The 13,318-nt window shown below is 39.6% G+C and overlaps 1 protein-coding gene across 5 annotated transcripts in view; it reads right to left on the bottom strand.

The window, feature by feature from the left end:
- Nucleotides 1–13,318, bottom strand: part of USP37 (ubiquitin specific peptidase 37) — a 92,588-nt gene that overhangs the window by 42,672 nt on the left and 36,598 nt on the right. For all 5 annotated transcript variants that reach the window (XM_066233329.1, XM_066233331.1, XM_066233328.1 and 2 more), the window contains 3 exons: nucleotides 9,372–9,530; nucleotides 1,514–1,645; nucleotides 1,225–1,348 (listed from right to left, as the gene is read on the bottom strand). In XM_066233329.1, the coding sequence (XP_066089426.1) occupies nucleotides 1,225–1,348; nucleotides 1,514–1,645; nucleotides 9,372–9,530 (415 nt within the window). The remainder of the gene's footprint in view (nucleotides 1–1,224; nucleotides 1,349–1,513; nucleotides 1,646–9,371; nucleotides 9,531–13,318) is intronic.

Raw genomic sequence — 13,318 nt, 5'->3', positions numbered from 1 at the left:
AAAACATTTTTTTGTCACAAAAAATAGGTTATCACGTTGTGGTCTATATAATGAAACAACTGGACGTCAATAACATATTTAAAAGGTCAGATTTACTCTATATATTTTGTGAATAAAAATCAATGATGAATTTATATATTTTACCATCAGTGAGAGTAACATGCATGATTAAATCACTTCTTAGTTTTTTTTTAAGTTAATTTAAAAAAACAGCCTTTGTAGCTACAACAGCCCAAGTTCTGTATTGACAGATCACATCTGTAGTAGTAGTAGTACTGTTTTTAGATAGAGAGGAAGGGGGGAAAGGAAGGAGAGGGGAAAAAGAAAGAGAGAGGGAGAGAGGAGAGGAGAGGGGAGGGGAGGGGAGAGGAGGGGAGGATGAGGAGAGGGCAGGGGAGGGGGGGAGGAGGAGGAGGAGGGGGAGGAGGGGAAGGAGGAAGAGGGGAGGGGAGGGAAGGGGAGGGGAGGGAAGTGGAAGAGAGGGGGAGAAGGAGGAGGAGGAGGGGGAGGAGGAGGGGGAGGAGGAGGAGGAGGAGGCGGAGGAGGGGGGGGGGGGAGGGGAGGGGAGGGGAGGGGAGGGGAGGGGAGGGGAGGGGAGGGGAGGGGAGGGGAGGCATTCAGTTGGTTGATTCTGGTATGTGCCCTAACCAGGAATCAAACCTATAACCTTGGTGTATCGGACGATGCTCTAACCCAGTGGTCCCCAACCTTTTATGGGCCACGGACCGGTTTAATGTCAGAAAATATTTTCACGGACCGGCCTTTAGGGTGGGCTAGATAAATGTATCACGTGACCGAGACAAGCGTCAAGAGTGAGTCTTAGACGGATGTAACAGAGGGAATATGGTCATTTTAAATAAATAAAACATCCTTCAGACTTAAATATAAATAAAACAGAAATAATGTAAGTTATTTATTCTTTCTCTGCGGACTGGTACCAAATGGCCTACGGACCAGTACTAGTCCGCGGCCTGGGGGTTGGGGATCACTGCTCTAACCAACTGAGCCGCCAGCCAGGGCCCACATCTGTATTAATAAAATACACAGAAGAGTCACACTGAACCTTACGAGAACTCTTGAGATTTTCAAACTGTAATGAACACAACACATATTTGTATACATAGGTACACAAATCTTAATTTAAAATAAAAATCAGGTAATTCTAAAATCATTTCAATTCCCACACACTTATCTCTAAAATGTTTAGAAACAATTGGTACTCACATTCTGCATATAACCAGAGAATCTCTCTGCTGTAGCAGAAATGGCATTTTTAACCTTCTTGAGCAAATCTTTTTTGGTCTCTGAATTACATATATCTTTCTTAACAAGCAAGTGTGCAAAGCGTCTGGTAAATCAAAAGAGAACAGATTAGCACGTATTACAAAACATGGAATGTATGATATTTTAAAGACTGTTAACATGGCACATAAAATTTTAAGTGTCTGACTCCATTATTCTATAATCAGTAAGGTAAAAGATTATTCAGCTCAGTAAGTACATTAACAGTTACCTGATAAGTGCATTGTGTGGAATTTTCTTCCATGGGATACCTTGCTTAAGCAAGTCATTTGCAAATGACTGGAGTGAAAATAGGGATTGTAAAATAGCATTCATATAGCAGGTATTTCCCAAGTTTGAGAAGCTGAAAACGAAAAAAATAATACTTTTGAAAACAGTAGTTTGGGAAGCATGTTCACTAGGGCAGGGGTTCTCAGTATAGCATGCATCAGAATCACCTAGAGGGCTCATTAAAATACATATTACTGGGCCCCAACTACAGAGTTTCTGATTATGGACAAAGAAGTTGCAAAAATATGCACTTCTAACAGGATCCCAGTTGATGGTGATGCCATTGGTCTGGGGACAATATGAGAACTACTGCATTATAACATTGTAACAACTTAGTTTCATTTCCAGGAGAATTGTACACTTTCAAATGAACTCTAAAAAGGACTGAGAACTTAGCCAAAGAGCTATTTGTTCTTAGTAGAAACAGTGAACCACAGAATACAAGGTGTGGCAAAAGTAGGTTTACAGTTGTGAGCATGCAAAACTACTCTTGTATTATTATTTATTAATCATTGTATTGTTTTCCATACTAACTGTAAACATACTTTTGCTCCACTCTGTATATGTTGTGTGTTTACCTTTAATGAGTACTACTAAACATTGTTCCAAAATACCTATTTTTAAAAAACTTTTATTTCAAAATTATCCTCAAACTTTTAGAAAAGTTGGACAAGAATAATATTCTTTACCCAGATTCAATTGTAACCTTTTGAACTATATGCCCTATCATTTCATACCACTATTTTTTTTAACTGAACCATTTGATAGTAAGGTGCAGAAATCATACCCCTTTAGCTCTAAATATTTTAGGGTGCACTTCATAAGAAAACATTCCCTTATATAACCAGAGTACAGTTGCAGCATTAAAAAATTTAATGCTAATATATCTTATCTAATATATTTTCTTTAATCCAATTGTCAATGGACCCAATAATGTTCTTTATGGCATTTTTTTTCTAAATACAAGATTCAGCCTAGGATAACACAGTGCATTTAATTTTCACTTCTCTTTAGTTTTTGTAACCTAGAATAATTCTTCAGCTTTCTCTTTATTGACATAGACATCTGTGAGGAACACAGTCCCTCTCTACCCCTGATTTTTTTTGTATGTTTGTGTAACAGAGACAGAGAGAGACAGAGAGAGGGACAGAGAGGGACAGACAGACAGGAAGGGAGATAGATGAGAACCATCAATTCTTCGTTGCGGCACCTTAGTTTCTCATTGATTACTTTCTCATATGTGCCTTGACCAGGAGGCTACAGCAGACCGAGTAACCCCTTGCTCAAGCCAGCGCCCTTGGGCTGAAACTGGTGAGCCTTGCTCAAACCAGATGAGCCCACGCTCAAGCTGCGACCTAAGGGTTTCGAATCTGGGTCCTCCGCATCCCAGTCTGATGCTCTATCCACTGTACCACCGCCTGATCAGGCTACCCCTGATTTTTTTTTTCTTTTTTCTTTTGTATTTTTCTGAAGCTGGAACCGGGGAGAAACAGTCAGACTCCTGCATGCGCCCAACTGGGATCCACCCGGCATGCCCACCAGGGGCGAAGCTCTGCCCACCAGGGGGTGATGCTCTGGCCCTCCGGGGCCTCGCTCTGCCGCGACCAGAGCCACTCTAGTGCCTGGGGCAGAGGCCAAGGAGCCATCCCCAGCGCCTGGGCCATCTTTGCTCCAATGGAGCCTTGGCTGCGGAGGGGAAGAGAGAGACAGAGAGGAAGGGAGGGGGGGTGGAGAAGCAAATGGGTGCTTCTCCTATGTGCCCTGGCCGGGAATCAAACCCGGGTCCCCCGCACGCCAGGCCAACGCTCTACCGCTGAGCCAACCAGCCAGGGCCCAGGCTACCCCTGATTTTTAAATGATATTTATTCATTTATTTATTTATTTATTTACAGAGGCAGAGATAGACAGGGACAGACAGACAGGAACGGAGAGAGATGAGAAGCATCAATCATCAGTTTCTCGTTGCGCGCTGCGACTTCTTAGTTGTTCATTGACTGCTTTTCCACATGTGCCAAGGCGGGCCTTCAGCAGACTGAGTAACCCCCTGCTGGAGCCAGTGACCTTGGGTCCAAGCTGGCGAGCTCTTTGCTCAAGCCAGGTGAGCCCGCGCTCAAGCTGGCGACCTCGGGGTCTTGAACCTGGGTCCTTCTGCATCCCAGTTCAACGCTCTATCCACTGCGCCACCACCTGGTCAGGCTACCCCTGATTTTTAATGGGATGTTCCTTATATTGGGTTTTTTATTTCCTCATGATGAGATTTAGCCCACACTGGAAGAGCACATAGTAATGCACAGCGATACTATCCTTACAAGGGCATCACATCCAGAGAGGCACATGGTATTTCTGTATTGATCACCGGTGGTGTCAATGTTGAACATCCCTGAGAACTTCTATTTCCCACTAGGAGAAAGTATCAGGGTATGGAATTATCCTACCACCATAAACAATGAAAAAAGAAAAATGAACAAAATACTAGACAATGGGCAGCCCTGACTGTGATCCTTAAGAGAAAGGAAACAGTGTGAGCTGTACCATTATGTTGGGTTTCATTCAGCCTGAAGACAATTAGTCAACTGCAGTCCAGGGAGAGGTACCCAAAAAGAACTCAGAAATCTTACCAAGTTGAAAGAAATTGGGAGTTTGAGAGGCTGAGATTGCTAAAATTTCTGGACCCAAGGGGAGGGAGCTCCAGATATCTACAGAGAAGTCTGCTTGAGCATTCAGATGAATACCAACCTGTGCATGCTTAGGGCGAAATCCTATGACACCAGATAAGAACTTCAAGGAAAAGAATGATTACTGGGGAGGGGAGCTACTAGCCAAACAATCCCCAGAGCCCATGCAGGACCTAAAATTGTTTGAGTTGCCACCAGTCAGAGTGGAGGGACAGAACTAGATGAATTCATGGGGTATTAGAGACCTCAAAGGGATCATGCTTTAGGGAAGGCATTAAATTAGCCTTAGAGTAAAGGTCACTCTAGATTTGACCTCAAAGAACTTAACTGCAAGTATTAAAACAATGAAACCCAATTACAGGCATAAATGTTATAACAGTTATTATAAATATGCTTCACATGATCAAGGATGTGAGGGAAAACAAAAACAAAATGAAGAAATGGAAGACATTAAAAAGCCCCAAATTAAACTTCTAGAGATCAAAAACACAGTATTTGAAGAAAATTTTATAAATGAGACTAATAGCAAATAATGCACAGGAGGAATTATTAGCAAACTTGAAAACTAAGCAATATAAAATAGCAAAAATGAAGTTACCTATATATTTTACTTAATACATAAAATTTACATATTTTATAATTTAAAATAAAATCCATTTATATATTGTGTAAAATATTAAATATCTAATAGTATTTTATACAACATATAATCTTTTATGTCCTTACATGTTTTACTTTATTGGGTATCAGGAGTACAATCTCTGCTTTCTTATTGTTTCCATTAGATGGCTAAACCTCTTCTTTAGTAACTTTTAAAATCACTCACTGCTTTAGGATTATCTCTACTGTACAGCATACAGTTGTTTTTTGCTCTTTGAGCAAACTTGAAAATATTTTAATTAGATGAGTTAGCCTATTCACATTTCGATATTACTGATATATTTGGACTCAACTGTGCTATTTTATAATTTTACTTACCTATTTAGTGTGTTTTAGAAATATTTCTTTTCGTTCTAAGAAATATTTGTATTTTTCTTTGTTTTAGTAGTTATATCTGTATACTTCTTTATAATACCTTTAACTCTCGTTTCTTAATACTATTCTATTTTAAATGACATCCTTTGACTCATATCTATTACTTATGACACAATTATGTTATTCTCTTTCTCCCTTTCTCTCCTTCCATTTTCTTTTAGTTACAATTATACTCCTCTGTCAGAGATTTAGTGTTTATATACCATCCTTCTATATGTGTTCCCATTATTTAGTCTTAGCTCTTTAGTTGACTATCTGGAATGCTCACCGTTTACCCTGTCAACGCTCCCTCACCACCTCTTGGCTGGATGAAGCTTGTACGGTAGAGTCCTCAGGAAGAGCATGCTTATACAGTATTCTTGGTTCTTCCATTTCAAAACTTAGCTTCTCCAGCTGGCATACTTGAAAGCTTAGGTTACCATAAAGTCTATGTTTATCCTTTCTTTCATCAAGCTTCTTGAAAATGATGTTCTTTTTATTATCTTCCTTCAAATGATTACTTTGAAAAGTCTGGTGTCTATTTTTCTTGCCTTTATCTTTAAAAGTCTAATAGTTGTACTAAGACATATCTTGATCATACAATTTCCCAGGTACCCAAAGGGCTCGTTCAATTTTTAGATTCAGTAATTTTGTTTCTGGAAAGCTTTCTTGGGTTCCAGTTTAAATACTAGTCTGTTTCAGTGTTTGAGTTTTTTCATCAAGGGCTCTAATTATATGTAATTGGGACGTTCCTTGGCTGTTATCCAGTTCAAAAGCTTTCTCTCTGACCACTTATATTTCTTTTCTCATTTTCCCTCCTTGATTATTTTTGTTTACCTTCAAAGACCCTTATTAAATTTTCATTTGAATTTATTTTCCCTTGGGGACCTTTAATTTAGACTTAATTTCTTCCACTGAGATGGGGGGGTAATGAAGGGGGTAGGGAAGGATGGAGGGAGAGGGAGACAGACAAAGAGAGAGAGATACATCAACTCATTTCACTTAGTTGTTCCATTTAATTGTGTCCTCATTGACTGCTTCTGATATGTGCTCTGACCAGTCAAACCTGTGAACTCTGGTGCTCCAGGTCGGCGTTTCATCCACTGAGCCACCTGGCTAGGGTTAAACTTTATTTCTAATATGATATTGTCTTTCTTCTTCTCTCTTTTGAGTTTAAACAACTGTCATTGTATTCCTGACTGCCCATTTTGATTCTTAGTTTGAATTCCTGATTCATAGTGTTTTCATATCTCCAAATGCTTATTTGAGGGTAATTCAGTTTTGCGTGCTAACAATTCCTTACAGTTCATGTCAGTTTGGGGATAGAATTTTTATTGTCCTAATTTTTTGATTCATGTTTAATATTTTTCTCTTAGTTTTGTATGAAAATGGCCTGCTTTTTTATGTTCTTATTCACTGTGGACTCAATTCAAGCATACCCCCCTGTGTTAACTTTATTAGCATCCTGTCCCTGTCAGCACCCACAGGCTTAAAGCAGTAGGAAATGAGAAGAACACTGCTGGAACTTGGTTTGGTTCTCTACTTAGAAGGAAGATTAAACATTATTTCCAAAAAACTTGATGAAAGAAAGAATAAACATAGATTTTATACCAACCCATGCTTTCAAGTATGCCAAGCTGGAGGAAATAATTTTGAAATGAAAGGTGATAGTATTCTTTGTCTCCTAGTAATGCTGAAGGTTATATATACTTTCCTTTGCATTCCTCATTCACATTTTGTGTTTTAGAGGATTTGTGAGGAACAGCGGAATCAGGTAGCCTCCAATATCCTCTAGAGCTGGCAGTTCTCTACTGTTTGTTTTTTTGTTAGGAGTCCTCTGTCCTGAGGGCTTAGCCTTCTTGAAATAGTACACTCTTTCCTGGAAGAAGTCTGAAAAAAGGAAAGCCGTATTTCTGGAGATGGGTACAGGTACTATACAAAAAATAAAGAAACACTGAAGTTGACAGGGAGCCTGAAGCACAATGGGTAACTCATGAGGACATCAAAAGACTCTGAAGGAGGTAGATGACAGAGACCAGAAGTAGACTTTAAAATAAACAAAATGAGGCAATAAAAATGAGAAAAATAAGATCAAGTAGGCAGAGACAAGATCTGAATAAAAAATGGTCACAAAATGGGACAGATAAGACTAAAGTAAGAATACTGTCTGGTAAGAAGACACCAAGTTAATAATTTGAGGCAGACCAATCAGGCAGAAGAACAAAGGAAATTAAGAATTAAATTGAAAGGTAAATATTTTAATTTTTTATTTTATTATTATTATTTTTTTACAGAGAGAGAGAGTCAGAGAGAGAGATAGACAGGGACAGACAGGAACGGAGAGATGAGAAGCATCAATCATTAGTTTTTCATTGCGCATTGCGACACCTTAGTTGTTCATTGATGTGCCTTGACCGTGGGGCTTCAGCAGACCGAGTAACCCCTTGCTCGAGCCAGCAACCTTGGGTCCAAGCCGGTGAGCTTTGCTCAAACCAGATGAGCCCATGCTCAAGCTGGTGACCTCAGGGTCTCGAACCTGGGTCCTCATCATTGCGGTCCGACGCCCTAATCACTGCGCCACCGCCTGGTCAGGCGAAAGGTAAACATTTTAGAAGACAGAGCAGAAAAGAGGCGGCTCAGAGAAAAGAACAGGTAAGCAGAGAAATGAAATGTTTCCACTGCAAATTTTATGCTGTTTTCTGCTAAGATAGGAAGCATATAAACTACCATGGATAAGCCAAATTGTCAAATACCACTCATTCAAGTAAAATTATAATCTTAAAAACTGAAAACACAGTAATCTGAGTGAGATTAAAAACAAACAAGCTGGGGCCCTGGCCTGTTGGCTCAGTGGATAAAGCATCAGCCCGGCATGCAGAAGTCCCCAGTTTGAATCCTGGTCAGGGCACAAATGAAAAGTGACCATCTGCTTCTCACTCCCCTATCCTCTCCCCCTTCTCTCTCTCTTCCCATCTCGCAGCCAGTGGCTCAACTGGTTTGAGCGTTAGCCCGGGGTACTGAGGACAGGTTGGCTGATTCGAGCATCAGCTCCAGACAAGGGTTGCCAGGTAGATCCTGGCTGGGGAACATGCAGGTGTCAGTCTCCTTTTCTCTCACTTAAAAACGACAATAAAAAACAAACAAACGGGCCCTGGCCGGTTGGCTCAGCGGTGGAGCGTCGGCCTGGCGTGCGGGGGACCCGGGTTCGATTCCCGGCCAGGGCACATGGGCTTCTCCACCCCCATCCCCTCCTTCCTCTCTGTCTCTCTCTTCCCCTCCCGCAGCCAAGGCTCCATTGGAGCAAGGATGGCCTGGGTGCTGGGGATGGCTCCTTGGCCTCTGCCCCAGGCACTAGAGTGGCTCTGGTCACGGCAGAGCGATGTCCCGGAGGGCAGAGCATCGCCCCCTGGTGGGCAGAGCGTCGCCCCTGGTGGGCGTGCCGGGTGGATCCCCGTCGGGTGCATGCGGGAGTCTGTCTGACTGTCTCTCCCTGTTTCCAGCTTCAGAAAAATACAAAAACAAACAAACAAACAAGTTGGTAAGTTAGGGGAGAGTAATAATAATTTCAAAGTGCCTTCCTTAGTCTTAATTCCACTTTCAAGAATATATCCTATAGAAAAGTTCCAACAAATTTCAAAAACATACGCATATAAGGATGTTCGTTCTAGGTAGGATTATAATTTTAAAAAGGGAACTCTAAACGCATATGACCTGGGTTGAAAGTTATATATTAATATGAGGACACCCATGATTAATGTGGAACGAAAAAAATGAGGGAACAGAGAAGTAATACAGCACAGTGGTTATGAATGCAAGTGGACTCCAACTGCCTAGATTTACTACTGCTGTACTACTAACTGTATAGCCTGGAGCAAGTTATTTAACTTCCCCAAGATTTGTTTACCTCATCTATAAAAGCAGACTTTTAATACATCTAGCTCAATGAACTCCTGAGACCAGATAATGACTTATTATTTACAGATGTAATAAATCTTTAATAAGTGAGCAAATATTTTATAACTATACTTACCTTAATATGATTCCTTTCATCATTCTTTTTTATACCAATCAAAACACACTTAAGACAGCAAAATAAAGGAATTTACCTACCCCTGTAGCTGATGTTGGTGAGAGGAAAGGGGGACTCTTGGTTTGTTCCAGCCAGTATAATCTTGATTACATCTCAGTTTTTTAACAGAAAGAGGAGCTGGCTGAGGAAGAAACCCCAAACTTCTTTTGGCAGAGAGAGTTTGGCTTGAAATGTTAGTCCTATAAAAAGGAATAGAAAAGAAACAAAATAATTTTGAATGCTGCTTTTCTCCCCCTAGGAGATTCAGATAATTCAATTCAATGTTGAAGGAAAAAGAAAATCTAAATTTGGGGAAATATCAGTAATAATGATCGTTTGAGGAAAATACCACAAATTCAAGTCAGCTGATAGAGGCATACAATACTGTACCTATTTAACCTACAATAAAAATAATACACGTTAATGACTTAAGAAAAACTATAAATATAATTTCATGTTGTATTCACTCTTATCTACTTAATAGATACCACACATTAGTTTACCTAGTCTTGAAAACATCTGGGCAGTTAACTTTTCCACTATCATAAAAATAACACAACCAACATTCTTCTCAATCTCCTTGAGAACTACTTCGTTTATACACTGAGAAGTGAAAATGTTAGGAGTATTTTTAATTTTCCTAGCTAGTGTCTTTTTCCAAAAAGGCTGTACCAATTTATATTTCCACCAATAGCGAGTTTACATTTCTTTAAACGGTCTCTATTACATCATTACCAATTTAATGAGTGAAACATGGTCTCATTGTATTTTGGGTTTTTTTTTTAGCAAGCAAGAGACAGGAAGGAAGAGAGATGAGAAGCATCAACTCATAGTTGCATCACTTTTAGTTGTTCATTGACTGCCTCTCACATGTGTCTTGACAGGGGGTTGGGGGGGGGACTCCAGCTGAGCCAGTGACCCCTTGCTCAAGCCAGCAACCTTGGGCTTCAAGCCAGCAACCTTTAGGCTCAAGCCAGTGACCATGGGATCATGCTCAACATGGCGACCCCACCTTGAGCGACCTTGAGGTTTCTACCTGGTCCTAAGAGTACCAGGTAGACGCTCTACCCACTGCACAACCACTGGTCAGGCTCTTTCACTGTTATTTTATATTCCTGAATACTACTAACGTTAAACATATTTTTATAATTGTTTACTCTTCTCTGAATTGCTTTTTGGGTTTTACTTTGGGTTCTTAAAGATTTGTAGTTTTTTACAGTCTATATTCTAATCCTCTATCAAATATTTTTAACCCTTTGACTAGTACAAACATTCATGTGTGTCCTCAATCAAAGGGTTAATTAAAAACTCACTACTCAAAGGGTTAAGTTTCAAGTTTTTGCATAGTCAAATTTATCATTTTCCTTTTATAGTTTCAATTTTTGTGTCTTGTTTAAGAATTACGCTGGCCTGACCAGGCGGTGGCGCAGTGGATAGAGTGTCGGACTGGGATGCGGAAGGTCCCAGGTTCGAGACCCAGAGGTCGCCAGCTTGAGTATGGGCTCATCTGGCTTGAGCAAAAAGCTCACCAGCTTGGACCCAAGGTTGCTGGCTCCAGCAAGGGGTTACTCCATCTGCTGAATGCCCGCAGTCAAGGCACATATGAGAAATCAATCAACAAACAACTAAGGTGTCGCAATGAAAAACTGATGATTGATGCTTCTCATCTCTCTCCGTTCCTGTCTGCCCCTATCTATCCCTCTCTCTTAACTCTCTCTCTGTCCCTGTAAAAATAAATAAATAAATAATTAAAAATTAAGGGGGGGGGGGGAGAATTACTCTGTAGCTTAAGGTCACAGAAATGTTTTCCTATGTTTTCTCCTAAGTGTTAAAACCTCTTTTCTCTCCTATTCAGGTCTTTAATCTGCTTGGATGCTAATTTTTCTGTATGTCATTAAGTAGGAATATGATTTGTTTTATAAGGAAAAAACGATTGTCTCCAAATGACTTACTGTTAGGCCATCTGTTAGCCACTGTTTAGTTCTGTTACTTAAAAAAAATTGTAAAATAGAATACTGATAACAAAAAGTGTATAGAAATCAAATGTGTACCGCTGTGGTGTAGGACGTCAAAAGTAAGGGAAATTGCATGTGTGTGGGGACAGAAGGTTTATAAGAACTCTCTATACTTTCTGCTCAATTTTGCTGTGAACCTAAAACTGCTCTAAAAAATGTTTTCTCAATATTTTTAAAAGTGAAATGTGGAGCTTAACAAATTATTTTTTAAAAAAGATTTTACTTATTGATTTTATAGAGAAAGGAGTGGGGGGAGTGAGAAGTACTAACTAACTGATAGTTGCGTCCCCTTAGTTGTTCACTGACTGCTTGTTGTGTGTGCCTTGACCAGGCAAGCCTAACCCAGGGTTTCGAACTGGTGACCTCAGCATCCCAGATCGACACTCTAGCCCTGTACCACCACAGGCCAGGCAAGCTTAACGAATTTTTATATAGCAAATACCTATGTTACAATCATTAATGTCAAAAAACCTATAAGCCTCTTCCCAAAGACAACCTCATTCCTCTTCTATAAAAACTGTATCAGCTTTCTGAGTTTTATCCCTTTTAGTGCACTCCTGAATATTGTAGTTTGGACAATGAAAGGTGTATTTGTTTCTCATCTCTTTGCTTTCTGCATCTTTTTATTACAGTTATTTCTCTTTTAAATAGCAAAAAATAGTATTCTTCCTTTAAAAATCAGTCTCTTTCAAACTAAAATATTTAGTATATTTATAGATATTATTATTAATTATTTGGGTCAATAACTTAATTTCCATGTCTACTAGTTTCATCTTCTCAGTCAGTATTTATTAATTGTTCTCCTCCTTAGGAGCTGTGTTTTCCTGCTCATTTGTATGTCTAATAACGATTCCTTGAATGGCAGACATTGTGAATTTTATCTTGTCGAGTGCTGGGTATACATTCTTAAATTTTTTCTGTGATGTGGTTAGGACACCTGGAAATAGCCTGATCTTTTTGGGTCTTGCTTTTAGTGTTTGTTATGTGGAATCAGAGTAATAATTACTCTAGGGATAGCTTTCCTCACTAATGAAGATATTTCTTAACATTCAAACTGCTATTCAGAACAGGAACTATGCCTGGCATTATGTGAATTCCCTAGTTATTATCCCCTTAGATTCTTTTGTGTGGTTCTCTCCCTGGCCTTGGGTAGTTTTCTCCCCTGCATAAGCTGATCAGCACTCAACTGAATACTCAAGGTGGACCCTCTGCAGATCTCTGCAATTCTTTCTCTCTGAAGCTTTCCCCTCTGATACCCTGTGGATTTTAGCTGCTTTGGCCTCCCTGGATTCCTAGCTCCATTTCCTGAATTCAGGAAAAGCTCAAAGCTCTACTTGCTTTCCCCTCTGTGTGACAGCTTGAGAACTTTCTCTTGGAAGAACTTTCCCTCGGAGCAGACAGAAGGCTAATTTCATTTACTTCCTATTTCTCAGGGATCAATATCCTTCACCGCTTCTGTTCCAATGTCCTAAGATCCACTGTTTTATGATTTATTCAGGTTTTTAGTTACAACAGGACAATCTGGTCCCTCTTACTCCATTTTGGCCAGAAGAGAAAGTCATCTTTAACCTTTTAATATGACTAACTTAACTGTGGCATCCTCTCAAACAAGAAAAAGAAAATGAGACTTTAACGTCTATGTATTCTCCTCCACTCCTGTATTTTTTATTGTCTATTTTTTTTATTCTGCTATTAATGCTATCATATCCTCATTTTATAAAAACTATGCAAATGTATTTAGATGCCTAGAATAATTCTGGAAGGATATTAAAGTAGTTGCCTCTGGAAAGAGAAAACGAACAACTGGGAGTTAGGAAACAAATGGAGATTTACTTTTCACTGCATGCACCCTATAACTTTTCTTTTTTCCTATACTTATTTATTTATTTAATTTTTTACAGAGACACAGAGAGAGATAGATAGGGACAGACAGACAGGAACGGAGAGATGAGAAGCATCAATCATTAGTTTTT

The sequence above is a fragment of the Saccopteryx bilineata genome, chromosome 5 (genome assembly GCF_036850765.1).
Source record: "Saccopteryx bilineata isolate mSacBil1 chromosome 5, mSacBil1_pri_phased_curated, whole genome shotgun sequence".
Lineage (NCBI taxonomy): Eukaryota > Metazoa > Chordata > Mammalia > Chiroptera > Emballonuridae > Saccopteryx > Saccopteryx bilineata.
This window is presented reverse-complemented; position numbering and strand designations above follow the sequence as displayed.